At 41.6% G+C, this 27,461-nt stretch overlaps 1 protein-coding gene across 2 annotated transcripts in view; it reads right to left on the bottom strand.

Moving 5' to 3' along the window:
- LOC125452546 (transmembrane anterior posterior transformation protein 1-like) overlaps window positions 1-27,461 on the bottom strand; it is a 90,671-nt gene that overhangs the window by 15,026 nt on the left and 48,184 nt on the right. For both annotated transcript variants that reach the window (XM_048531112.2, XM_048531121.2), the window contains exons 11-12: window positions 27,121-27,189; window positions 10,247-10,323 (exon numbers count right to left, since the gene is read on the bottom strand). In XM_048531112.2, coding sequence (XP_048387069.1) covers window positions 10,247-10,323; window positions 27,121-27,189 — 146 coding nt within the window. The remainder of the gene's footprint in view (window positions 1-10,246; window positions 10,324-27,120; window positions 27,190-27,461) is intronic.

Below are 27,461 nucleotides of genomic sequence, written 5' to 3' on the forward strand. Positions count from 1 at the left end.
TTACACTGAATACAATGTTCAATGTTAATGAAACGATTGAATCTTAACCACTTTATAGGAAGACACTTGTATAATTATCCTAAAGTCTGTTGAGGCTCTATATCAAATGCCTTCAGGGAATCCACATACATCACATTTAAAGTGTTACCCTCATCAACTTTTCCATTAACTCGTCAATAAAAATTCCAACAACTTAGTTAAGCACGATTTCCCCCTTAGAAATACATACCAACTCTTTGTAAACCCACCTTTTACTACATGACTACTGATTCTATCCCAAATAATTATTTCCAGAAGCTTCCAGGCTATTGAAGTTAAACTAACCAGTCTATAATTGTTGGTATTAGCCTTACGGAATTTTTTGAAAAAAGCCACAATTCATTTCTTCGGTGGACAAAAGGCAAAGTTATCTCCTAAGCAGACCGTTATCATGCTTTTGTCTGGATCAAGATGATCCTTAAAAGTACTAATACCCAAGAGTCAGCAATGTACCTGCTAAATAGTCCCACAAGATTGTAAGAAATAAAAATTAGGTGTATGCAATTTGGCCCCTCAAGCATCCTTGACCATTCAACAGGATCATGGCTGATCTGACATTATTTACATCCACATCAAGAAAAACATAACTTCATATTGTATAAATTCTTGCAACAACTAAAATAATCCTTCAACAGAAATTCACAATATGTTACTAGAGCTAATGAAGTAATCTTGCACCAGAACTTCTTCAATGAAATATTACTATACACAATTGCTTAGTGACAGTGGTTTCAGCTATTGGTAAGTGCATTGCAGCTATACACCACAAATTAAAATAGACCAGATTTTTAATGCTTTACATTTACTCAAAATCTATATTTTGTTACACTGAATACAATGTTCAATGTTAATGAAACAATTGAATCTTATCCACTTTATAGGAAGACATTTGTATAATTATCCTAAAGTTAAAATATTTGGTAGTACTTATTTTAATACTATTCGGTCACTTGTTTACTCACTGAATGTATGCATTTCAAACATCTGGTTAAAATAATTTCTGCTAATTTAGTGATCACAATAAAATTACCTGCAATAAAGCAATGGTTTTGTTTCTAGTTTGCAAAGTTTGGCTTATTGGTTGAACATATAACAGTTAACTATCTACTGTCTGATCATCTCAAATATTTATCCTTTTCCCTGTGAAATGAAGTTTTAGTCTCTACCTAAAGTGTCACTTGTGATTAAGAATCTCACTGTCTAAAGGCCAAGTGAAGAACCTTCCATCCCATCCCTTCTCTTTTCTTTGAGTGTGAATCATTGGTTCCCATTCCCAACTTTCTCTTTTATCCAATCAAAACACTCAAAATTCTCTAGTATTCTTTTATTCTTGAAGTCTGCTCTTTAGTTTTCTCCACCTCTTTTCCATTCTTCATCTTTCTGCTAACTCTAAGCAGCCATTTTCCATTACTCCTCTGAACTGGTTTCTCAATTTCTGTTTCTCTCAACACCATCTACTTCTCAGTTTCCATCTTCAATTCACACATTCCACTTCTGAGAGTTCTTCTCTCCTACCAACTCTCAAGTCAAAAGTTAGGAATACTGCGCTGAGTAACTTATCACCTGACTCCTCAAAGCCTGTCCACCATCTACAAGGCACAAGTCAGAAGTGAGATAGAACACTCCCCACTTGTCTGGATGAGTGCAGCCCCAACAACACTCAAGAAGCTTGACACCATCCAGGGCAAGGCAGCCCGCTTGATTGGCACTATATCCAGTCCTTCCACCACCGATCCTCACAGGCAGCAGTGCGGACCATCTACAAGATGCACAGCAGAAATTCACCAAAAGATCCTCAGCCAGCACCTTCCAAATCCACGACCACTTCCATCTAGAAGGACCACGGCAGCAAATATATGGGAACACCACTACCTTCAAGTTCCCCTCCAAGCCACTCACCATACTGACTTGGAAATATATCGCCGTTCCTTCACTGTCACTGGGTCAAAACGCTGGAATTCCCTCCCTTAATGGCATTGTGAGTTAAACCCCACAGGTGGTCTGCAGTGGTTCAAGAAAACAGTTCACCACCACCTTCTCAAAGGCAACTGGAAATGGGCAATAAATGCTGGCCAGCCAACGATACCCACATCCGACAAAAGGAAAACAAAAGGCATTTATTTCAGATACTCCAATTTCATAGCAGTCTCGCAAATGTAAAATAGGAATAGGCTATTTGCCCCTTGAGATCAGTCCAACATTCAAAAGGATCATGGCTGATCCAATGTTCCTCACGTCTGTTTTCCCAACAGACTCTTGATGAGCTGAAGAATCAAGGGTTATCCAAGTCTTAAATATACACAAGGACTCTGCCCCCCACAGCTCTCTGTGACCAAGAATTACAAAGACTCTTAATCACCTGAGAGAAGAAATTCCTCACCTCAGTTGTAACTTCACATCCCTTCATTCTAAGGTTATGCCCTCTAGTCCTAGACTCTCCCATCCATTCAGCATTTAAACTGTTAAGCTTCTTTAAAATCCTATATGTTTCAGTCAGATCACCTCTCATTCTTTTAAACTCCAGTGAGTAGAGTCCCAACCTGGTTAGCCTTTACTCATAAGACAATCCCTCCATATCAGGGATTTGTTCTGTGAACCTTAACTAGACATCCTCCAATGATATCTTTCCTTAAATAAGGGAAGCAAAACTGCTCAAAGTATCAGAGATAATGGGAACTGCAGATGCTGGAGATTCCAAGATAATAAAATGTGAGGCTGGATGAACACAGCAGGCCAAGCAGCATCTCAGGAGCACAAAAGCTGACGTTTCGGGCCTAGACCCTTCATCAGAGAGGGGGATGGGGGGAGGGAACTGGAATAAATAGGGAGAGAGGGGGAGGCGGACCGAAGATGGAGAGCAAAGAAGATAGGTGGAGAGGGTGTAGGTGGGGAGGTAGGGAGGGGATAGGTCAGTCCAGGGAAGACGGACAGGTCAAGGAGGTGGGATGAGGTTAGTAGGTAGCTGGGGGTGCGGCTGGGGGTGGGAGGAAGGGATGGGTGAGAGGAAGAACCGGTTAGGGAGGCAGAGACAGGTTGGACTGGTTTTGGGATGCAGTGGGTGGGGGGGAAGAGCTGGGCTGGTTGTGTGGTGCAGTGGGGGGAGGGGATGAACTGGGCTGGTTTAGGGATGCAGTGGGGGAAGGGGAGATTTTGAAACTGGTGAAGTCCACATTGATACCATATGGCTGCAGGGTTCCCAGGCGGAATATGAGTTGCTGTTCCTGCAACCTTCGGGTGGCATCATTGTGGCAGTGCAGGAGGCCCATGATGGACATGTCATCAAGAGAATGGGAGGGGGAGTGGAAATGGTTTGCGACTGGGAGGTGCAGTTGTTTGTTGCGAACTGAGCGGAGGTGTTCTGCAAAGCGGTCCCCAAGCCTCCGCTTGGTTTCCCCAATGTAGAGAAAGCCGCACCGGGTACAGTGGATGCAGTATACCACATTGGCAGATGTGCAGGTGAACCTCTGCTTAATGTGGAATGTCATCTTGGGGATGACATTCCACATTAAGCAGAGGTTCACCTGCACATCTGCCAATGTGGTATACTGCATCCACTGTACCCGGTGCGGCTACCTCTACATTGGGGAAACCAAGCGGAGGCTTGGGGACCGCTTTGCAGAACACCTCCGCTCAGTTCGCAACAAACAACTGCACCTCCCAGTCGCAAACCATTTCCACTCCCCCTCCCATTCTCTTGATGACATGTCCATCATGGGCCTCCTGCACTGCCACAATGATGCCACCCGAAGGTTGCAGGAACAGCAACTCATATTCCGCCTGGGAACCCTGCAGCCATATGGTATCAATGTGGACTTCACCAGTTTCAAAATCTCCCCTTCCCCCACTGCATCCCTAAACCAGCCCAGTTCATCCCCTCCCCCCACTGCACCACACAACCAGCCCAGCTCTTCCCCCCCACCCACTGCATCCCAAAACCAGTCCAACCTGTCTCTGCCTCCCTAACCGGTTCTTCCTCTCACCCATCCCTTCCTCCCACCCCCAGCCGCACCCCCAGCTACCTACTAACCTCATCCCACCTCCTTGACCTGTCCGTCTTCCCTGGACTGACCTATCCCCTCCCTACCTCCCCACCTACACCCTCTCCACCTATCTTCTTTGCTCTCCATCTTCGGTCCGCCTCCCCCTCTCTCCCTATTTATTCCAGTTCCCTCCCCCCATCCCCCTCTCTGATGAAGGGTCTAGGCCCGAAACGTCAGCTTTTGTGCTCCTGAGATGCTGCTTGGCCTGCTGTGTTCATCCAGCCTCACATTTTATTATCAAAGTATCAGATGTGGTCTCATTAGCATCTTGTACAGTTGCTATAAGATTTGTCCACTCTTACACTTCTAACCCCTTGAGCTAAGAGCCAACATTCCATTAGGCTTCCTGATTACCTGCTACAACTGTTCACTAGCTTTGTGTTATGTGCACAAGTACCCACTAGTCCCGCTGTGTTGCAACTTCTGTCCATATAAATAATACTGTTCTTTTGTTCACCCTTCCAAAATGAACTTCACATTTTCCCACATTATACTCTGTTTGGCAAGTTTTAGCTCACTACTTAACTTATCAACATCTCTCTAAATCATCTGTACTCCTCTCACAATCAGCCTTTCCATCTATTTTTGTGATAATGGGAACTGCAGATGCTGGAGAATCCAAGATAATAAAATGTGAGGCTGGATGAAGACAGCAGGCCCAGCAGCATCTCAGGAGTGCTCCTGAGATGCTGCTGGGCCTGCTGTCTTCATCCAGCCTCACATTTTACCATCTATTTTTGTGTTGTCTGCAAATCTGGCTATAGTTGATTAACTTCCTTCCTCCAAGTCATTAACATATTTAAGTAAACAGATGCGGTCCCAGCATAAATCCTGTAGAACCCCACTGAATACATCATGCCAACATGAAAAAGAATCCTTATCCCCACTTCCTGTTTGTTGCCCAATAACTAATTCTCCACCTATACCAATATACTACCTCCATCACCATGGACTCTTACGGCACAAGATTTCATAAGATGCCTTGTCGAAATCTAACTACAACACATCTGCTGGTACCCTTCTATCCATTCCAGTTCAGACTTCAAAAGTTCTCTAATAAATTAGTCAATTTCCTTTTCATGAAGCCATTCTGTCTCTGCTTGATTAGATAATGATTTTCTTAAATGTGCTGCTATTCCCTAATAGCAATTACTTCCTAAATAACAGATTCCAGCATTTTTCCAACAATAGATGTCAGGGTAATCACCTGGACATTGAAGAATGACGGGCAACCTCACAGAAGTTTACAAAATTATGAGATGCATGGATAGAGTAGATAGTCAGAGTCTTTTACCCCAGGGTAGAAATATCAGTTACTAGGGGGACATAGGCTTAATGTGACAGGGGATAAATTTAAATGGAAATGTGAGAGGCAGTTTTTTTAAAGAAAAAAGGGGTGGCAAATGCCTGGAATGTGCTGCCAGAGGACGTGGTGGAGACCGATACGAAAGTAATTTCGTTTAATAGACATCTTGACAGATACAGGAATTGGCAGGGGATAGAGGAATACAGACAGTGTTGAGGCAAAAGAATTTCAGCTTAGAAAGGCATGTGTCAGTGTAGTCTTGGTGAGCCGAAGGGCCTGTTCCTTTGCTGGCTGTTCTTTGTTCTAACCGGTCTATACAGTCACCCAATTTTCAGCTCCCACTCTTTTTGACAATTTTCTAATCCTCTGGTACTTCTCCAAAAATCGAAGGATTTTTGAAAAATTACAACCAACGCAACCACTCTCTCTCTGTAGCTACGTCTTTCAGGGTCCTTGGACGCAAGCCATGAGTGTCAAGGGATATATCTGCCTTTAGCCCCATTAGTTTGTCTAATGCTACTTCTTAGTACATAATTCTTCCCTATAATCTTTAGCATTAATGAATGCTCCATTACCTTCCATTGCAATGACTGAAGCAGAATAACTGTTTAACCTATCTGCCATTTCCTTGTTCCCCAAAGTGTCCCCAGATATATTTTTTTAAAGCAGCCTACATCACTTTGACCTCTCTCTTCCTTTTGATACATTTAAAGGAGCTCTGACTGTCACTTTTTATACTCCTCCCTAGTTTGCCCTCATAGCTTTTTATTTTGTCTTGATTATCTTTTTAATCCTCCCTTGCTGGATTCTGAATTTATCCCTGTTTTTGCAACTGACTTTTGCCTCCCTTTATGCTTTTCTTTCCCTTTCAACCGCACACTCTCCTTAACTTCCTTGGTTAGGCATGGGTTAAATTATCCCTCTCTTAGAATCCTCCCTCATTACTGGAATATATTTTTGCTTAGAGTCATGGATTACCTCCTTAAAAGTTTGCCACTGCTTACTTACTGACTTTCCTCCTCATCTATCTGCTCAGTCCACTTTGGCTAACTCTATCATCATTTCATTGTAATTCCATTCATTTAAGGTAAACATTTATTCCTAACCCAAGTTTTTCACACACAAACTGAATATTAAAGTCTGAAATGATATGATCACTACTTCCTAAGGGACCTTTTACTCTCTATCTACCCAAGCACCAAGCCAGTTGTGGCTCTCTGCAAGTCAAATCTGATCCACAGCTGGTGAGGACCTTAGTGGAAAAAGCTGGGGAAAAAATTCTGTTCAAAATTAATACAGTCTAACTTTTGTCCTGATTTCCATAGTCAGAGCAAAATTCAGCAATTAGTTATACTGGCTCATATAGAGGCAAGGAATTATACTGCTGATTCCCCAGAGTGCCACAGGAGTCACTGAGATGGAAACCCCTCAGGTAGACTACTTCGGAACAGTTCAGAAACTAATTTACTACTGTGCTGCCAAAGTAATTTCAATATTGGTGTGAAGCAAACTAGTTTTCCATCAATGTTAGTGTTTATTTTTTACTCACTCATGGGGCACAGACATTGCTGGCTGGCCAGCATTTATTGCCTGTTCCTAGTTACCCTTCAGGTGGTGATAGGGAGCTGACTTCTTGAAGTGCTGCAATTCACCTGCTGGAGAGCTGACCCACAGTGCCCTTAGGGAGGGAATTCTGGGATTTCGATCCAGTGACAGTTAAGAAATTGACGCATATCTCCACATCAGGATTGAATGTGGCTTGGACGGGAACTTGGACGGATGCTGTTTGCATGTGTCTACTGTCTTTGTCCTTCTAGATGGAAGTGGGTTAGGGGTTCGGAAGGTGCTGCCCAGGGATTTTTGGTAAATTTCTGCAGTGCATCTTATAGATTGCTCAGTAGTAGCATCGATGGTAGACAGACCGGATGCTTATGGATATCAGAGTCAAAAACCATACAGCACAGTCCAACTAGTCCATGCTCACCATGTTCCCAAATTAAACTAGTCCTACTTGCAGGCATTTGGCCCATATCCCTCCAAACCTTTCCTATTCATGTACTTATCCAAATGTCCTTCAAATGTTGTAACTTTACCTGCATCCAACAGTTCCTCTAGCAGTTCATTCTATACACAAACCACTCAGTAAAATAGTTGCTCCTCATGTCCTTTTTAAAATTTTCTCCCCTCACCTTAAAAAAAAGCCTCTTAGTTTTGAACTCACCCACCCTAGGGAAAGATCCTTGCTAGTCAACTTATTTATGCTCCTCGTGATTTTATAAACCTCCTACACTTCAGCAAAAAGATCCCAACTTATTTGTGCAACTGAAGCCTCCTCACTTCTGGCAACATCTTGGTAAGTCTTTTGTGAATCCGCTCCAATTTAATAATATCGTCCTTTGACAGGGCAACCAGAACTACACATTACTCCAGATGGGCCTCACCAACATCCTGTACAATCTTAATATACTGGCTCAATTCACAAACTCAAAAGGTCTGACCAATGAGGGCAAGCATGCTAATCATCTTTAACCACCATTTCTACCTGTGATATGTCATGCAGATCAAAGGGGCTGCTTGTCCTAGATGATGTAAAGCTTCAAGTGTTGAAGCTATACCCAACCAGGAAAGTGGGGAGTATTTATCATGTTCCTGAATTGTACCTTCTGCAATCATCAGGGAACATTCCCACTTCTGATCTTACGATGGAGGGAACGTCACTGATGAAGCAGATGAAGATGGTTGGGTCTAGGACATGACAATGAGGAACTCCCGCAAAGATGTTGTGGAGCTGAGATAACTGACCTCCAATAACTACAACCCATCTTCTTTCGTACCAAGTATAATTCCAACCAGCAATTTGCCCCAAGGATACCCATCAATTCCAGTTTTGCTAGCGTTTCTGCATACCACACTTAGTTAAATGCAACCTTGATGTCAAGGGATGTCACTCTCAAGCTTGGAATTCAGCTCTTTCATCTACACTTGAACCAAGGCTGTAATGAGATCAGGAGCTGAGTGTCCTTGTGGAACCAAAACCGGATATCACCGAGCAGCCTATTGTTAAGTAGGTGCTGCTTGACGGCAGTGTTGATGAGACCTTCCATCACTTTACTGATGACAGACAGTAGATTGATGGGGAGGTAATTGGTCGGGACAGCTAAAATCTCAGACTGAAATCTAAACCTGTGTTTTTTAAAGAGACAACAAGGTGTAGAGCTAGGTGAATACAGCAGGCCAAGCAGCATCAGAGGAGCAGGAAAGCTGACGTTTCAGGCCTGAAACGTAAGCTTTCCTGCTCGGCCTGCTGTGTTCATCCAGCTCTACACCTTGTTATCTCATTCTCCAGCATCTGCAGTTCCTACTATCTGTGCTTATAAAACACAACTTTGCTAAATTTCAGTATGTCACCAACACAGATAGTAATATATTTGTCATTAATAGAATCAAGATTAAAAGAAGGACAAATGCCACTTCACATTACCCACTTTAAAAAACAGGTAGGAAAGAGAAAAACAAATGCTATAAGTAGGATTCTAAAATAGATTAGCTTCTCTTCCTCACTCTAGAGAAAATTAAACTTTCTGAAATTGCTAGTTAGTCAGGGAACCAGCTGTAATGTGCAAAACTAATATCTGACAATAAAGCATGCTACAAAAATCAGAACGCATATGCTTAATAAACAGATGAAAAATGTTTATCAAAGTTTAAGATAAATAATGATAAGAAATTTGAGATTTAATGATATAAATTACATCAAATATATTGATCACTAACCACATGTTGTGAACCAGAAATCCAAATGAGGCATGTGGCCTCAATATTATATTCATGTGGTATGTACGCAAGTATTTTAACTTTGGTTGATTGCTTGTAAAAAAGTGTTACATTAAAAAACAGCAAGTGTGTTTTAGCATTTTAGTTATAAATGATAACAATGTTTATTATGTAAGCAGACATATGAAGTAATGCTGCGAGTAAATGCAAAACATCCTCCACTAAAGCTAGAGCATTCAGTGCAACATTATGCAGCCATCCTTGAAGATAATCATGATTTTGGATAAAAGTGGTTGAGTGATGCCATAGAAACATAGAAACTTGGAGCAGTAGGCCATTTGGCCCTTTGAGCCTACTCTGCCTTTCTATATAATCACAGCTGATACCCTTTGATCTCTTTAGTCCTGAAACCTATATTCCTTCTTGAAAACATTTAATGTTTTGGCCTCAACCACTTCTGTGTGCCAGAGAATTCCACAGGCTTATAATTCTCTGGGTGAAGAAATTTTTCTTCATCTCAGTCCTAAATGGCCTACCACATATACTTAGCTTGTGGCGACTGACTCTGGACTCTTCGGCCATCAGGAATATCCTTCCTGAATTTGATTAGTCTCATTTTGTTAGGATGTCATAGGTTTCTATGAGATTCCCCTCATTCTTCTAAACTCCAGTGGATAAAGTCCTAACTGATCAAGTCTCTTTTCCGACCTCAATCCTGCCATTCCAGGGATCAGCCTGCTATTGAAAAGGTCATGTACTGATTGCACAACTATCAAAGTTTGGTAAGAAAGCAGGTCAAACATAATGATTAGGCCATGTCTGTCTGGCTTGTAACAAATCCGATATGAAACAATGCTTCAGGCACAGAATGTACACCTCAGAATTAAAAGACAATATGCTGCTGTCATCACCACAGAATTGTTTTTACAGGTATATATCTTGTTAGAATAGAAGTCTACATCCTTGATTTAACCTTATTCAGATTCTTCAGACAATGCACACCACAATTTTATGAAGGCAAATTTAGAATTCATAATACCTCCTGTCCCTTCAAACTCTAAAATTAGTAAATATTTTAATTTCTTACCCGAAGTAAAACACCAACAAGCTGACAACAGCCAATGCCCCCTCAATTTTTGTAGAGCTTGTAATAACTCGGGATAGCTACACATGAAAAAGAGAAGTTTCATAAACAATAGTTCAGATAATAAAAACAAAATTTCAAATTTACACAACTAACCACAATTACATACCTGTTTAACAAAGATTAAATTGCTATTGGTAACAATCACCTTTAAACTTAGCCATTAAACCAGTTTTAATCATGGGAAAGCTTAAAGATCATTCTTAGAGTTCGAACAAAACAAACATTTATTTTGTGAGAAGATATACTTTGTATAAGTTGAATGAAAACTCTAGGAGCAGCAGACAAGATTAATTTGTTGATAATGTTGTTCTTTGACGAAAGATCTTTTTATTTGATAAGGGAACAGTGATGAATAAAATAACGAATGAAAAACAAAACTTTTAAAATACTGCATTTCGGCTAATGAACAATCCCTTGATCTGTGCTACTTTTGAAAGTTTGATACGAGATAGTCTTTACTGGTTCAAAACCAAACAAACAATCTTGTAAGCAGCTACTGTTTCCGTACAAATTGGAAAGTGTATTTACCTGCACAATATGTAAACAAATAACAGCAAGAACCAGGAAGTAAAGAGAACTTTTGTTGCTTTAAACTAGATTACTGGGATCTCATATGTAGTTGAAATGTTCACTGTTAGCTTCAAGTGCAGGAGGGATTGTCAAGAGCAGCAACAGACATACATTAAAAAGGGAGGTGGCAACCTGGTGAAGTTGCAACATTGAACTGCTTGAATGCCAAACAAAATAAGCAGGAAGTAACAACAAAGCTAAGCAATTGCACAATTGACATATCAGATCAAGCTCTGCAGTCCTCTAACATCCAGCTGCAAATGGAGGACAATTAAACAAATTACTGGGGAAGATACTCCACAAATATCCCCACCTTCAATGATGCAGCAACCCAGCACTTGCAATAACCTTTGGCCAAAGGCGCCAAATGGATGATCTATCCCAGCTTCCTCTGGAGGTCCACAACATTACAGATGTCAGGCCTCTGCCAATTCAATTCACTCAATTGATACCAAGAAACAGTTGAAGCCACTGGGTACTGCAAAGGTCCCAACAACATTCTGGCAACAGTCCTGAAAACAAGTGTTTCAGAACTTGCAGCGTTCCCTAGCGCAAGCTGCCCAGAACTAGAACACTGGCACCAACCTAACAATATGCAATAATATTCAGGTATGCCCTATGCACAAAAAGCAGGATAAATCCAAGCCACACAATTACTGCCCCATCAATCTATTCTCCAATATCATTAAAGTAACAGAAAGTGCTATCTACTGTGTTTTCAAGCAGCACTTGCATGGCAATTATCTGTTCACTGATACTCCATCTAGGTTCTGCCAGGGCCACTCAGCTCCTGACTTCATTACAACTTGGACAAAAAGTTTAAATGAGTGACTGCTCTTGATATCAAAGGTTACAGGGAAAAAGCAGGAGAACGGGGTTGAAAAACTTATCAGCCACGATTAGACTTGAAGGACCGAATGGCCGAGTTTCTGTTCCTATGTTTCATGGTCTTATGAGGGACCTCTTGCAAAACTGGAGTCAATGGGAAACATGCCGCCTTGTGCAAAGGTTGTGGTTGTTCAAGGTCAATATGGTCAGTTCCAGCACATCTCTGCATTCCAACAAGAGAAAATTTAGCCATCACCCTTTGACATTTGATCACATCATCATTGCTGAAACCTCCACCATCAAATTCCTAATGATCAGAAATTGAACAGAATAACCATACTGTGTCCACAAGAGTGGATCAGATGTTGGAAATCCAGTAGTGAGCAAGTAATCTCCTGACTCCCCAAAGCCTGTTCACCATCTCTAACCTAGTGGGGGAAAGAAAAGTTTTTTAAAAAAGTAACACTTAGCGATGAATGTGCTTGTCCTACTGGATCACTGGTCTGAGGTTTTAAAGAGAAGTCGGATCAGCAAGAGTCATTCTCAGGTTTTATTCTTTTTCCTTCTAGGATAGCACAACTCAGGAGTATGATGGAACTCCCAGTAACCTGGATGAGTGCAGGATCAACAACACAAGTGCAGGGATACTAAAGTCTCACTACTCCTGGGTTATCACAGAAGATAAAGATTTAATCAAAGTACTCAAATGTTCTCCATTTTAAGTGTTTTATATCATTCTAAATTCCATCAAGTGTGGGCCCAGAATCCTCAACTGCTCCTCATCTGACAAGCTCTTCAAGCCCTTGGTTCAATTCCTGCAAATCTCCTCAGGACTCCTTTCAATGTCAGTACACCCTTCCTCAGATACAGGGCCCAAAACACACAATATTCAAAATGCAGTCTGAACACAGCTTTACACAGCATCAGCATGACATCTCGGCTCTTGTATTCTAGTCTTCTTGAAATGAATGCTAACATTGCTTTGTCCTTCCTATCTGCAAATTGAACCTGCATGTTAATTTTAATAGAATTCTGAACTAGATTCCCAAGTCCCTTTATACTTCAGATTTCCATAGCCTTTCCCCACTTACAATATAGTCTACATCTCTATTCTTCTCACCAAAGTGCATAACCTTGTACTTTCCCCTTCTGTACTTCATCTACCACACTATCCAATCTTCGAGCCTGTTCAAGTCTTTTTGCAGCTTCTCTGCTTCCTTAACATGATCTGTCCCTCCAAATTTTTTTTGTCATCTGAAAACTTAGCAGAAGTGCCCTCAGTTCCTTCATCCCACATTGTTAAATGTATAACGTGAATAGCTGTAGTTCCAACACTGACTCCTGCGGAATCCCAGTTGTCACTGGCTGCCATCCTAAAAATGACATCTTTTCCCTCACTTTCTGCCTTCTGCCAGTCAGCAGATCCTCTATGCATACCAGTGCCTTGCCCCCAGTATCATCGGCTCTTATCTTTTTTAGCAGAGCCCTGTGCAACACCTGTCAAAGGCCTTCTGGAAATTCAAAGAGATTGTGTCCACCAGCTCTCCCTTGCCTAACTTATTCATTATCTCCTCAAAGAATTCAAACAGATTTGTCAGGCATGACTTCCTCTTGATGAAGCCCTGCTCTCTCAGCCCTATTTTACTATGCAAGTCCAAGTACTCCATAATGTCATCGTTAAAAATAGACTCTAAAATTTTACCAACAATTGAGGTCAGGCTAACTGGCCTATATAGTTTCTTGTTTGCTGCCTCCTTCCTTTCTTAAGCGAGGGTGTTACATTAGCCATTTTCCAGTCTTCTGAGCCCCTCCCCGATTCCAGGTGATTCCTGAAATGTCACCAATGCCTCTTATAATCTCCTCAGCTATCTCCTTCAGAGCTCTGGAGCATTGTGCACCTGATCTGGGCAATTTATCGACCTTCATACCTTTCAGCTTCCACAGCATCTTGTCTTTAGTAATGGCCATTATACTTACAACTGGTCTGCCTGCTAACTCTCAAACTTCTGGTATGCTAATGGTGTCTTCCACTATGAAGACTGACACAAAGTACCTATTCAATTTATTCATTCCTGCCTGCTCATAACACCTAACAGGAGCTTTTTCTCTCTTCATTTTCTCAACTCTACCCTCACAGATTCTGTACCTTCCAACTCTACATCACTACTTCCTCTTGATTTAATTTTTATTCTTGCTAATAAGGCAACTGCCCCTTCGTCCATTTGCCTGTCCTTTTGGCAGGAACTACATCCCTGGATATTTGGTTCCCAGCCTTGATACGCTTGCAACCATTACTCTGTGAAACCTACAACATTATACTTGCCAATTTCAGACTTTGCTACCTCATTTAGCTTGTTTCATATACTGTGTACATTTAATTAGAACAGCCCACTGCTGACACCTCCCTTTCTCACTGATCCCCTTATCTGCTGTGCCTGAAGTTAGATTGGTGAGCCTTTCCATACGTTCTGATCTATTAATTTATTCTGGAAAATGTAATAACATCTGTTGAGCCACCAGACCCCCACCTCTTTAACCTTTTCCGTAGTTTTCCATGCAACTGAACCCACCTCTCCCCCAACATTTCAGAAGTTTAAAATGCTATCCACAGCCCTAATTATGTAAATCTGTGAGTATAGAGACCTTCGACCTCTGCACTGATTGCACACAAACTACCCAGAGTTCTTGTGATGCCGATGACATCTGAAAACATCCCAACTGCAAACCAAAACAATACTGTCACCAGGTGCAAGTCAACCTAACACCATCATGCTATAGGTCTCAAACATTCGCCACTGAAAAATAAAGCAACAGCATAAACAAAACAATGCTTTCCAGTAACTTGTTACTAAAATTGCAGCAATTCCTTCTAGTCTTAGGTTTAAAGTATCTCTTCCCATTGAGGTTCACAACCCAAAATAAAGAAATAAAGACTGTGGTCCTTTGTTTTTAATCCCATTTGAACTAGTTGATAGACATCAAGTGTATCAGAGACCAACACAAACCCAGACTTTAGGCCTATCCTTCTGTTACATTCACATACTTGAGAAACAATCCCATGAAGCTTAACTACAGATCAGAGTCAGTGAAAATAACTAAGATTACTATCACCATAATGCTACATGACACATGAAAGAAACTGGAAGCCATAGGAATGCATTGACATATATTTGATATCTAGATGCATTCATAATTCCAAAACTTGCTTAAGGTTTTTTTTAAATAGTCCATTACCATCCAGCTGATTTAAAACATCTAAAGCCTGTCACATAGAAAAAAATACATAAAAGTCATCAAGTCAAAAAAAAAGACAACACAGGAGGACAGGTGACCAAAAACTTGTGTAAAAAAGGTTGGAATTGAGTAATGCTGTGGATGAGGGGAATGGTAGAGACATGGAGAGGCAGAGTGTTTTGACAGAGGTCCTTCAAGCCTTTGAATCATCTATCCAGCGTAAAAAAATACCAATGGTGGACAAAGGAATTGGAGAATGCGCCAGAGTTAAAGGAACAGAAAAATTATGAGAAGGTTATAGGGCTCAAAGCAGGGATGATGTCATGGAATTATTTTTCTTAAATTAGGATGAGAAATTTAACAGGGAGGCTTTTCTGAACTAGAAATCTAGTATTTGGTGCAAATTAGAATGCAGGCAGCAGAAAGCTGAATGACCTCGAATTTATGGAAAAAAACTGAAGGGTAGTACTCAATTAATCAAGGCTAGATAAAACAGAAGTGTGGGTTATGACTTTAGCACTAGGAGGGGTGATGTTGGGCAATGGAAGCTGATATTTAAAATAGATGGTCTTTGTGGTAAAGAGAATATGTATATATAATTGGAAGTTCAGCTTAGGGTCAAAATAAGATTCCATGTCAGCAGTCTAGTCCAGCTCGAGACAGTGGCCAAAGAGGGTTGGGAATTGGTGGCTTGAAAAACATGTTTGTGGTCAAAGGTAAAGACAATGACTAATTTTCAAAACATTTACTTGGAGGAAGTTTCTGTTATTCTTGCATTAGGTGTCAGAATTAGTGTTTGTCAACACCAGAAACGAATGCCCAACAAAAACAAGGTGTGACTGGGAAATCACAGCACATATACAAAACCTGGCATTGTGTCTTCAGATAACGTCATGGAGGGGCAGCATGTAGCTGAGGAATAGGAAGATGTCAAGAATAGATCCTTGAGGATTCCAGAGATAGTGGTGCGGGGTAGAAATAAAACCAAATTGGAACCAGGCAAGGACAATATCACTCAAATGGATAAATGGCGAAGCAGCTTTTGGAGAGCATGCTGTGGTCAATTTTGTCAAAGGCTAGAGTCAGATTACGAACAAACAGGATAGGTTAGCATATCTGAAGTCTCAATGTAATTTGTGACTCAGATGAGGGTTGTTTAAGTGCTATTGCAGGGAAGAAAGCAGATTAGCAACTTTCAAGTTAACACTTTAGAGAAGACGGGAACAGATGTGGAAGGCACACATTCAAGATTTCTGGGAAATGAAAGGACGGAAATAGGAGCTAGAGGTTGGGATCAATAGAGCAAAGAAAAGAGAAAGAGTGGGCCTATTTAAAAAGGTAGTTATAATAGCAGAAATTTTGAAAGAGAGCAGCTCATAATGTTAAAAAAGTGATTCATTTACAAAGCAGCTAACCAGGAGGGATACAATAAGCCCTGAGTTTCAGTCAAAACCATTTCATAGAACATAGAACAGTACAGCACAGAACAGGCCCTTCAGCCCACAATGTTGTGCCGACCATTGATCCTCATGTATGCACCCTCAAATTTCTGTGACCATATGCATGTCCAGCAGTCTCTTAAATGACCCCAATGACCTTGCTTCCACAACTGCTGCTGGCAACGCATTCCATGCTCTCACAACTCTCTGTGTAAAGAACGCGCCTCTGACATCCCCTCTATACTTTCCTCCAACCAGCTTAAAACTATGACCCCTCGTGCTAGCCATTTCTGCCCTGGGAAATAGTCTCTGGCTATCAACTCTATCTATGCCTCTCATTATCTTGTATACCTCAATTAGGTCCCCTCTCCTCCTCCTTTTCTCCAATGAAAAGAGACCGAGCTCAGTCAACCTCTCTTCATAAGATAAGCCCTCCAGTCCAGGCAGCATCCTGGTTAACCTCCTCTGAACCCTCTCCAAAGCATCCACATCTTTCCTATAATAGGGCGACCAGAACTGGACGCAGTATTCCAAGTGCGGTCTAACCAAAGTTTTATAGAGCTGCAACAAGATCTCACGACTCTTAAACTCAATCCCCCTGTTAATGAAAGCCAAAACACCATATGCTTTCTTAACAACCCTGTCCACTTGGGTGGCCATTTTAAGGGATCTATGTATCTGCACACCAAGATCCCTCTGTTCCTCCACACTGCCAAGAATCCTATCCTTAATCCTGTAGTCAGCTTTCAAATTCGACCTTCCAAAATGCATCACCTCGCATTTATCCAGGTTGAACTCCATCTGCCACCTCTCAGCCCATCTCTGCATCCTGTCAATGTCCCGCTGCAGCCTACAACAGCCCTCTATACTGTCAATGACACCTCCGACCTTTGTGTCGTCTGCAAACTTGCTGACCCATCCTTCAATCCCCTCATCCAAGTCATTAATAAAAATTACAAACAGTAGAGGCCCAAGGACAGAGCCCTGTGGAACCCCACTCACCACTGACTTCCAGGCAGAATTTTTTCCTTCTACTACCACTCGCTGACTTCTGTTGGCCAGCCAATTCTGAATCCAAGCAGCTAAGTTCCCCTGTATCCCATTCCTCCTGGCCTTCTGAATGAGCCTACCATGGGGAACCTTATCAAATGCCTTACTGAAGTCCATATACACCACATCCAAAGCTCGACCCTCATCAACTTTTCCAGTCACATCCTCAAAAAACTCCTCGATAAGGTTTGTGAGGCATGACCTACCCCTCACAAAGCCGTGTTGACTGTATTTGATCAAGCCATGCTCTTCCAGATGGTCATAAATCGTATCCCTCAGAATCCTTTCTAACACCTTACAGATGACAGACATGAGACTTACTGGTCTGTAATTGCCGGGGATTTCCCTATTTCCTTTCTTGAAGAGAGGAATTACATTTGCCTCTCTCCAGTCCTCAGGTACGACTCCAGTGGAGAGCGAGGATGCAAAGATCTTCGCAAGTGGCAAAGCAATTGCATTTCTCGCTTCCCAAAGCAGCCGAGGACAAATCTGGTCCGGGCCTGGCGACTTGTCAATCTTAATGTTTGACAAAATTTTCAGCACATCAGCTTCCTCTATCTCTATCCATTCCAGCATGCACACCTGCTCTTCAAAGATTTCATTCACTAAAAAGTTCGTTTCTTTCGTAAAGACAGAAGCAAAAAACTCATTTAGGGCTTCCCCTACCTCCTCAGACTCCACACACAAGTTCCCTATGCCATCCCTGATCGGCCCTACTCTTTCTTTGACCATTCTCTTATTTCTCACATAAGTGTAAAATGCCTTTGTGTTTTCCCTGATTCCTTCTGCCAAGCCTTTCTCGTGCCCCCTCCTGGCTCTCCTCAGACCATTTTTGAGCTCCTTCCTTGGCTGCGTGAAATCCTCTCTAGCTGAACTTGACCCTAGCTTCCTCCACCTTATGTAAGCTACCTTCTTCCTTTCACAAGAAGCTCCACCGCTCTCGTCATCCAAGGTTCCTTTATCTTACCCCTTCCTGCCTGTCTCAGAGGGACATATTTACTCATCACTCCCAACAACTGTTCCTTAAACAGTCTCCACATGTCTATAGTTCCCTTACCATGGAACAATTGCTCCCAGTCCATGCTTCCTAACTCATGTCTAATCGCGTCATAGTTTCCTCTTCCCCAATTAAATATCCTCCCATTCTGCCTAATCCTCTCCTTCTCCATAGCTATGTAGAATGTGAGGCAGTTATGGTCACTATCACCAAAATGCTCTCCCACCACAAGATCTGATACCTGCCCCGGCTCGTTTCCGAGCACCAAGTCTAGAATGGCCTCTCCCCTCGTCGGCCTGTCAACGTACTGCGTTAGGAAACCCTCCTGCACACACCTTACAAAAACAGCTCCATTCAAATCTTCTGCTCGAAGGAGGTTCCAATCAATATTAGGAAAGTTAAAGTCACCCATTACAACAACCCTACTGCGTCCACACTTTTCCAAAATCTGTCGACCTATGCTTTCTTCAATCTCCCTGCTGCTATTGGGGGGGCCTGTAGTAAACCCCTAACGAGGTGACTGCTCCCTTGCTGTTCCTGATTTCCACCCACACTGACTCGGTAGGCAGATCTTCCTCGACAATGGAAGCTTCTGTAGCTGTGATACCCTCTCTGATTAGTAGTGCTACACCCCCTCCTCTTTTCCCCCCTCCCTATTCTTTTTAAATGCTCTAAACCCTGGAACATCCAGCAACCATTCCTGCCCATGAGAAACCCACGTCTCTGTTATGGCCACAACATCATAGCACCAGGTACTGACCCACGCTCTAAGTTCATCACTTTTATTCCTGATACTCCTTGCATTAAAGCAAACACACTTTAACCGATCCCTTGGTTCATTCCCACTAGCTGGTCTACCTCTTGCTATTGCCTCACCTGCATCAACTCTCACCTCTGGTATACAGCTCAGGTTCCCACCCCCTTGCCATACTAGTTTAAACCCTCTCGAACTACTCGAGCAAACCTTCCACCCAGGACATTGGTCCCCTTGCAGTTCAGATGCAACCCTTCCTTCTTGTACAGGTCCCACCTTCCCCAGAAGGCATCCCAATTATCTACATATCTGAAGCCCTCCCTCCTACACCAGCTGCGTAGTCACGTGTTCAGCTGCGCCCGCTCCCTGTTCCTCGCCTCGCTATCACGTGGCACTGGTAATCAACCACAGAACACTACTCTGTTCGTCCTGCTCTGCAGCTTCCATCCTAACGCCCTGAAATCACTTTTTATATCCTCAATCCTATTTCTGACTATATCATTAGTGCCAATATGTAACACGATTTCTGGCTGTTCGCCCTCCCCTTTTAGAACCTTATACACCCGATCGGAGACGTCCCGGACCCTAGCACCAGGGAGGCAACATACCTTCCAGGAATCCCGATCCTGACCACAAAATCTCCTGTCGATTCCCCTAACTATCGAGTCCCCTACCACAAGTACTTTTCTATTCTGCCCCCTTCCCTCTTTGCCACAGTGTCAGGCTCAGTGCCAGAGAACTGACTACTATGGCTTTCCTCTGGTAGGTCATCCCCCCCCAGCAGTATCCAAAACGGTATACTTATTGCTGAGGGGAATGCCCACAGGGGATCTCTGCACTGTCTGTCTGTCCCCTTTCCTCCGCCTAACTGTAACCCATCTATCCTTGTCCTGAGCCTTAGGAGTGACCAACTCCCGGTAACTCCTCTCAATTACCCCCTCTGCCTCCCGAATGATCCGTAGTTCATCCAGCTCCAGCTCCATTTCCCTAACACGGTTTTCATTCATGTTGAAGACAGAATTTTGGTAATACGTTTGAACTGAATAAATATTAGTACCATGCTTGAAGCAGGCATTTCCACAGATTTTAAAACAATTAAGAATGCAATACAATTCTTCCAAAGTAGCCCATGAAGCCAACATACCGTGATAAGGGTAGAAGATGAAGGTGTGGTTAAAGAGATGGTAGGTGATGGAAAAGAGTTGGAAGTTGTCCTGGCAATTCAGGATGCCAGTTGATGGTTTTACCAAACCTGGTAATTAATCAGGAAGATGAGGATCTCTCCAAACTAAGCAGTGCAGGAACACCTGCTCCAATTTTTGATTCCTATCTGGAATTAAGAATCTAGTGATGACCATGAACCCATTGTCAATTGTCTGGCTTACATGGAATTCCTGACCCACAACAGCGTAGTTAACTCTTAATTGCCCTCTGGGTAATTAGGGATGGGCAATAAATGCTGGCCTAGCCAGCGATGCCCTCATCCTGTGAACAAATAAAGTTTAAAAAAAGAACCAAGATAACAAAGTGTGTAGCTGGATGAACACAGCAGGCCAAGCAGCATCTCAGAAGCACAAAAGCTGACGTTTCGGGCCTAGACCCTTCATCAGAGGGGGTCTAGGCCTGAAACGTCAGCTTTTGTGCTCCTGAGATGCTGCTTGGCCTGCTGTGTTCATCCAGCTACACATTTTGTTATCTTGGATTCTCCAGCATCTGCAGTTCCCATTATCTTTAAAAAAGAACCTGCAATGTTTCTAGCAGATGTCAAATTTGGACTGTAAAACAGTCCAGCAGGACCATACAAAACAGAAACAAAATTATCTCTTCCATGTTCCAACTAGAGTATAGAAGACATGTATTATCATGCAGATATCTTAGGAACAGGATGGCTTCCAAAGTCCTGTACAAGATCAAGAATAAATCTGTGTGGTGGATATTTCACGTTAGATGGAAGCAACTGCAAGAAAAAAGTACAGGTGTGCAGTGCCCTACAGGATGAAACAGACTCATAGTAGGAAAGGCTTTCCAAGCTCTCAAGAAGTGGTCATGTTCACGGGATTAGATTCTAATGTAGGACTTTATGGTTGGTGCCTTTACACCAACAAAGATTGTAGAACCAAAGGTAAATGTCAATCACAATTAATTTTTAAAAGGAAGGAGGAATTGAAACTGCAGCTGCTGGAAGATATTACACAGAACATGTACTTTTGGATGCATCAGTATCATATGAGCTCATGTGGTGCTGAGGAAAGGATGGCAATCGTCTCTGATTATTATGTAAATGGTGCTCACTATACTGACACCAACTGTGAGGAGTACCTAGAATGTTATCACTTAGCAAAGACTAAAACGTGCACTTATAATTGTTCAACAGCTAAAATCATTGCTCTTATTGGTAGAGGCGCCAGAAGTTAGGCACTTGGAATGGAAGTTCAGAACTAAACCAAGCCCAATTGGTACAGCCATATGATCCCTGAACCAAACAGTATATCAGGTACTGTTGTTATTTGGCATGTGGCTAATCAAAAAAGTAGTATTTATCTTTGTAATAATTATTCTTTTAATATCTATATCATTTTACGACCAGGGGAACGAAAAGGAGATGCATGTACAGACGTCCACTCACCTGTATCCAAATAGCAGCTTAATTTGAAAAAGGTTCAAAATTTAATTTGATGAATTCAGGTGATCCAATGGTTGCAATTAAATTACAATTCGCAAGTCTCTAAAGAGACAGATTACCATAGTGTGACACCATCTCTAGTAAGTAAAGTTTGATTTAGTGGATTCTACTGCATAATCCTCACTGATACAAAATCAAAAATGTTTGCAGAAAAGCTAGAGTTACTTATAAGTGAAATTATCTAGACTTATAAGTAACAAATTCAACTCTTTCCAAGGGCAATTAGGAATTGCAATAAATGCTAGCCTTCCCAGAAATACTCACATCTCAAGTAGAAATAATAGAATGAAAAGTATAATCAAAATCTTCCATTTCTATTTCAGCTCAAACTGAGAACTTTGAAATTGACCACTGCTTGCTGTATCGAACTAGCAAATAATATCTCAACCCACAAATAAACTCAAGAGTTTGCAGGTCTTACATACTATCAAGTTTCAAGTTGTGATTATTTACAACAGGGTGATCAAGATATTTCACTGACAACTGCATTTATATAGTAATTTTCAGTTCCAAAATGCTTTTCCTCAGCATCATCAACCACAAATTGACATCAAGCCAAAGGAGGATGTATTTGGATGGATGACTAAAAGATTATTTTTAAAAAAGGAGTATCTTTGAAGAAAAGATACAGAGAATTTCACATTCTACAGCTTAGCCTTCCCATGATGGAATGAAAGAAAAACAGAAGGTAAGACATTAGAATTGAAGAGCAGAGTATTTGTAAAGTTGTAATGCTGAAAGATGGGGATCAGGATGGGAACTGTAAATTTGATTTGTTTAGTGAACCAGCCATTAATGTATGCCGTGTGCACAAGGGTTTTAGTTAAAAGGAATTTGATGCAAACAATGACACTAGCAACTGAGTTTTGGATGGGCTCATGTTGGGGAGTGTGGAAGAACTAGGAAGGAGAACATTAGAATAGTCAATTTTGAAGTACCAAAACTATGGATTAAAGGCTTTAGCAGATGGGCTGAGGGCAGGATTTGGCTATGTTATGGAGGTGGTCTTTGTGATGGAAATGATGATTTCAAGTCATGTGTTTCTTCTTTGATCATCCAATCATCATGGCATCTCTGCTAAATCAATAACCATTTTCCACTGTGCTAAAATTGCCAAATGACACCAAATTTGAGTACACATGGCACGTATCTTTTAGTCAGATTTGGTACAATCACATCAAATATTATGTAATGTGTTTTATTAAAAGAACCCACTTCAGAATCGAACGCTGTGACGTAGTACAACCACTTGATAAACTGACAAACTGTGTTTATATACTGTAACCTTCAAATATTGTGTTAAAATTTATTTTTGTGCAAAATGCTGATACAATAATATCTATGTTCCCTTCCATTTTCCATTACTCCATATAACACCCCAGTACCTAGTCAGATCTAGATCTGATTTTATCCCATTTTAAATTTCTCTCATCTCTACCTGTGTTCTGTTCTTGCTTATTTCCTGAGAACCATCTCTTACACCCATGAGCACACTTAATTATCTATCCCCAACCATCATGCGAGTTGACACAGTGGATGAGCAACATTCCTTAGACTCCACTCTCTCGCTACCAAAAGCGCTGTAATCACAAACAACCTCAATAAAACAATGTTTAATCAATCTAACTACTAATCCATCTCCCTAAATGCAATTGAACACAGCCTCTAAGTTTCACAATCATCCTTCTCAAACTCACTCCTGTCTGATTTCTAAACTTATCACTAACCAAAGACAGCAATGATATTCACTGTGGCAATGAGGTGTTATCACAGCTGAGACATCTCAAACTTCTAGTGACGTTTGATTTTGTGGCCCAAAATCAGAATCCATCATTGCTCAGAAAAACTCAAAGGCTACTAAGCAGATCTCCACCATTGGTTTCTCTTTGCGCCTCTGAATTGTCATATTGAGTCCGAGGTGATTCATTCTTAAGATGTTCCTGTCTCTCATCTATTTACTGCCCCTCAGCATTACACAAAAAGTAGGGAGTACATTTCCAGGTACATGCTGTTGACATCCAAGTTACTTTTCCACCAACTTTCTCAAACCATTGAACTGTTTCATGCCATCAAATAGTGTGCACAATAACAAGGAATTACAGTCTGCTCAACTTGCCAAAACACTAAAGTCATCATCATTGTTAATCACTTTAACAGTGTTTTCTTACGTGTTCAGTTTTACCAAAGTGAGCTTCAAAGCCATGTATTTTATCCATTACCAAACAGGCTCATTTTCTTTACTGTAGCATTACCTGCCTGTGCAAGTATCTCAGCCTCTCCATCACTGAAAGAGATATTTAGGATTTTTTGGAAGGGAGCAGTCACCACTTCAGGTATTATCCTTCTTCAAGGCCTTCATCCTGAAGAAAGGTAATAACTGAAACGTTAATTGCTTCTTTCCTCCATGTGCTGCCTGGCTTGCTGTGCTCCTATAGTCTCCTGTTTGTCTATCTTGGATTCTAGCATCTGCAGGTTTTGTGTCTCTAATTTAGGATTTTGTCACCTCTAGACTCAATTAGTCTAATTTTTTCTGTGATCATCTCTCATGGTCGACTCTATAACATTGCTTTGATTCATTTGCAGATACGAATATTGTTAGAAATTCTTGAATTCAGACCTATCCCTAATGTCTGAGAAGGCAGCAGTGCGCTGTCTTATTGAATGACTCAGCCATTTCACAGAACAGTTCAGAGCTAACTATAATGATGTAGAATGGACTCACGAATAAACCAGATTACATGAAGATGGCAGACTTCTTTCCCTAAAGATATTAGTACATCAGTTCACAATATTGCAATGGCTTCATGTTCAATACAATTGACACTAGCATTGTGTTCTCCATTTTATTTAATTAACGGAATTCAATTCACTTATTTCCATGGTGAGATTTGAACTAACTTCAGCAAATTACTACTCCAGAGTTTTGGATTACTTAAGACCATAAGACATAGGGGTGGAAGTAAGGCCTTTTGGCCCATCGAGTCCACTCCACCACTGAAATCATGGCTGATGGGCACTTCAACTCCACTTCCCTGCACTCTCCCCGGAGCCCTTGATTCCCTGTGAGATCAAGAATTTATCGATCTCTGCCTTGAAGGCATCCAACGTACCAGCCTCCACTGCGGTCCATGGCAATGAATTCCACAGGCCCACCACACTCTAGCTGAAGAAATGTCTCCTCATTTCCGTTTTAAATTTACCCCCTCTAATTCTAAGGCTGTACCCACAGGTCCTAGTCTCCCCGCCTAACGGAAACAACTTCCCAGCATCCACCCTTTCTAAGCCATACATTATCTTGTAAGTTTCTATTAGATCTCCCCTCAACCTTCTAAACGCTAATGAATGCAATCCCAGGATCCTTCCCCGTGCATCGTACGTTAAACCTACCATTCCAGGGATCATCCGTGTGAATCTCCGCTGGACACGCTCCAGTGCCAGTATATCCTTCCTGAGATGTGGGGCCCAAAATTGGACACAGTATTCTAAATGGGGCCTAACTAGAGCTTTATAAAGTCTCAGAAGCACATCACTGCTTTTATATTCCAACCCTCTTGAGATAAACGACAACAGTACATTTGCCTTCTTAATCACGGACTCTATCTGCAAGTTAACTTTTAGGGAATCCTGGACCAACACTCCCAGATCCCTTTGTACTTCTGCTTCACAAATTTTCTCACTGTTTAGAAAATAGTCCATGTCTGTATTCTTTTTTCCAAAGTGCAAAACCTCACATTTGCTCACATTGAATTTCATCAGCCATTTCCTGGACCACTCTCCTGAACTGTCTAAATCTTTCTGCAGCCTCCCCACCTCCTCAGTACTACCTGCCTGTCCACCTTCGTATCATCAGCAAACTTTGCCAGAATGCCCCCAGTCCCTTCATCCAGATCATTAATATGTAAAGTGAACAACAGTGGCGCCAACACTGAACCCTGTGGGACACCACTTGTCACTGGTTGCCATTCTGAAAAAGAACCTTTTATCCCAACTCTCTGCCTTCTGTCAGACAGCCAATCCTCAACCCAAGCCAGTAACTCACCTCGAACACCATGGGCCCTCACCTTGCTCAGCAGCCTCCCGTGAGGCACCGTATCAAAGGCCTTTTGGAAGTCTAGATAGATAACATCTACTGGGTTTCCCTGGTCCAACCTACTTGTTACCTCTTCAAAAGAATTCTAACAGGTTTTTCAGGCACGATCTCCCCTTACTAAATCCATGCTGACTTGTTCCAATCTGACCCTGCACTTCCAGGAATTTGGAAATCTCATCCTTAACAATGGATTCTAGAATTTTGCCAACAACTGAGGTTAGGCTAATCGGCCTATAATTTTCCAGCTTTTGCCTTGATCCTTTCTTAAACAAGGGGGTTACAACAGCAATTTTCCAATTGTCTGGGGCTTTCCCAGACTCGTGTCTTTTGAAAGATCACAACCAAAACCTCCACTATTTCCCTAGCCACCTCCCTCAGAACTCTAGGATGTAGCCCATCGGGGCCAGGAGATTTATCAAATTTTAGACCTTTTAGCTTTTCTAGCACTTTCTCTTTTGTAATGCCTACCATACTTAACTCCGCCCCCTGACTCTCCCTAATTGTTGGCATACTATTCATGTCTTCCACTGTGAAGACTGACGCAAAGTATTTATCAAGTTCTTCAGCTATTTCCTTATCTCCCATCATTAGCCTTCTAGCATCAATTTGGAGAGACCCAATGTCTACTTTTGCCTCTCGTTTGTTTCTTATGTATTAAAAGAAACTTCTACTATCATTTCTAATATTACTAGCTAGCCTACCTTCATATTTGATCCTCTCCTTCCTTATTTCTCTCTTTGTTATCCTCTGTTTATTTTTGTAGCCTTCCCAATCTTCTGATTTCCCAGTGCTTTTGCCCACTTTATAGGCTGTCTCTTTTTGTTTGATAGAATTCCTGATTTCCTTTGTCAGCCATGGCTGTCTAATCCCACCCCGGATAATCTTTCTTTTCTTTTTCTTATCCAATAACAAGCATACATGCTACCGTATTTATAACTTTTCCAAATGCATGCACCATTAATCTGTACTGTGCGTCAGCCTGTCCAAAACTTAGTCATGGCTGAAATACTTGGGTCAGATCCCAGTCTCTACTGGACCTACGGCACACAAAAGCCCAAGAGGAAACTTTTCGACATCCATTTCCAGTGGCAGTTATGATCTTGTAAATTGTGGAAATGCAAAAACTATTTAAATTTCCTAATAAATGTACAGTAACTACTTTAACTTACCAAAACTGCTAGTGGAAGTGGTATAAATCCCATTCTTCTGGAAACTGTATCACTATAATCTGTATATGCCTGTAAAGAAAATTGTTCATGGTTCACTATCAAATAGACTGTCAATGAAATAGTCGTGAAAACGTAATGAAGTCAGCTAACTAGAGAGTTGGTGAAAATTGTTTAACAGGACACATCTAGAGATGGAGCAAATTGCCTGAATCGGGATCATGGAAAAGTAGAGTACTAATTTTTAACCTCTTAACAATAAACGTTTACGATACTGAAGGAATAGAGATAAATGTCCAAGTCTAAATGGAAATATAATTGCTTCTTTCATGTGCAGACTACTT

This window comes from Stegostoma tigrinum, chromosome 1, assembly GCF_030684315.1.
Source record: "Stegostoma tigrinum isolate sSteTig4 chromosome 1, sSteTig4.hap1, whole genome shotgun sequence".
NCBI classification, from domain to species: domain Eukaryota; kingdom Metazoa; phylum Chordata; class Chondrichthyes; order Orectolobiformes; family Stegostomatidae; genus Stegostoma; species Stegostoma tigrinum.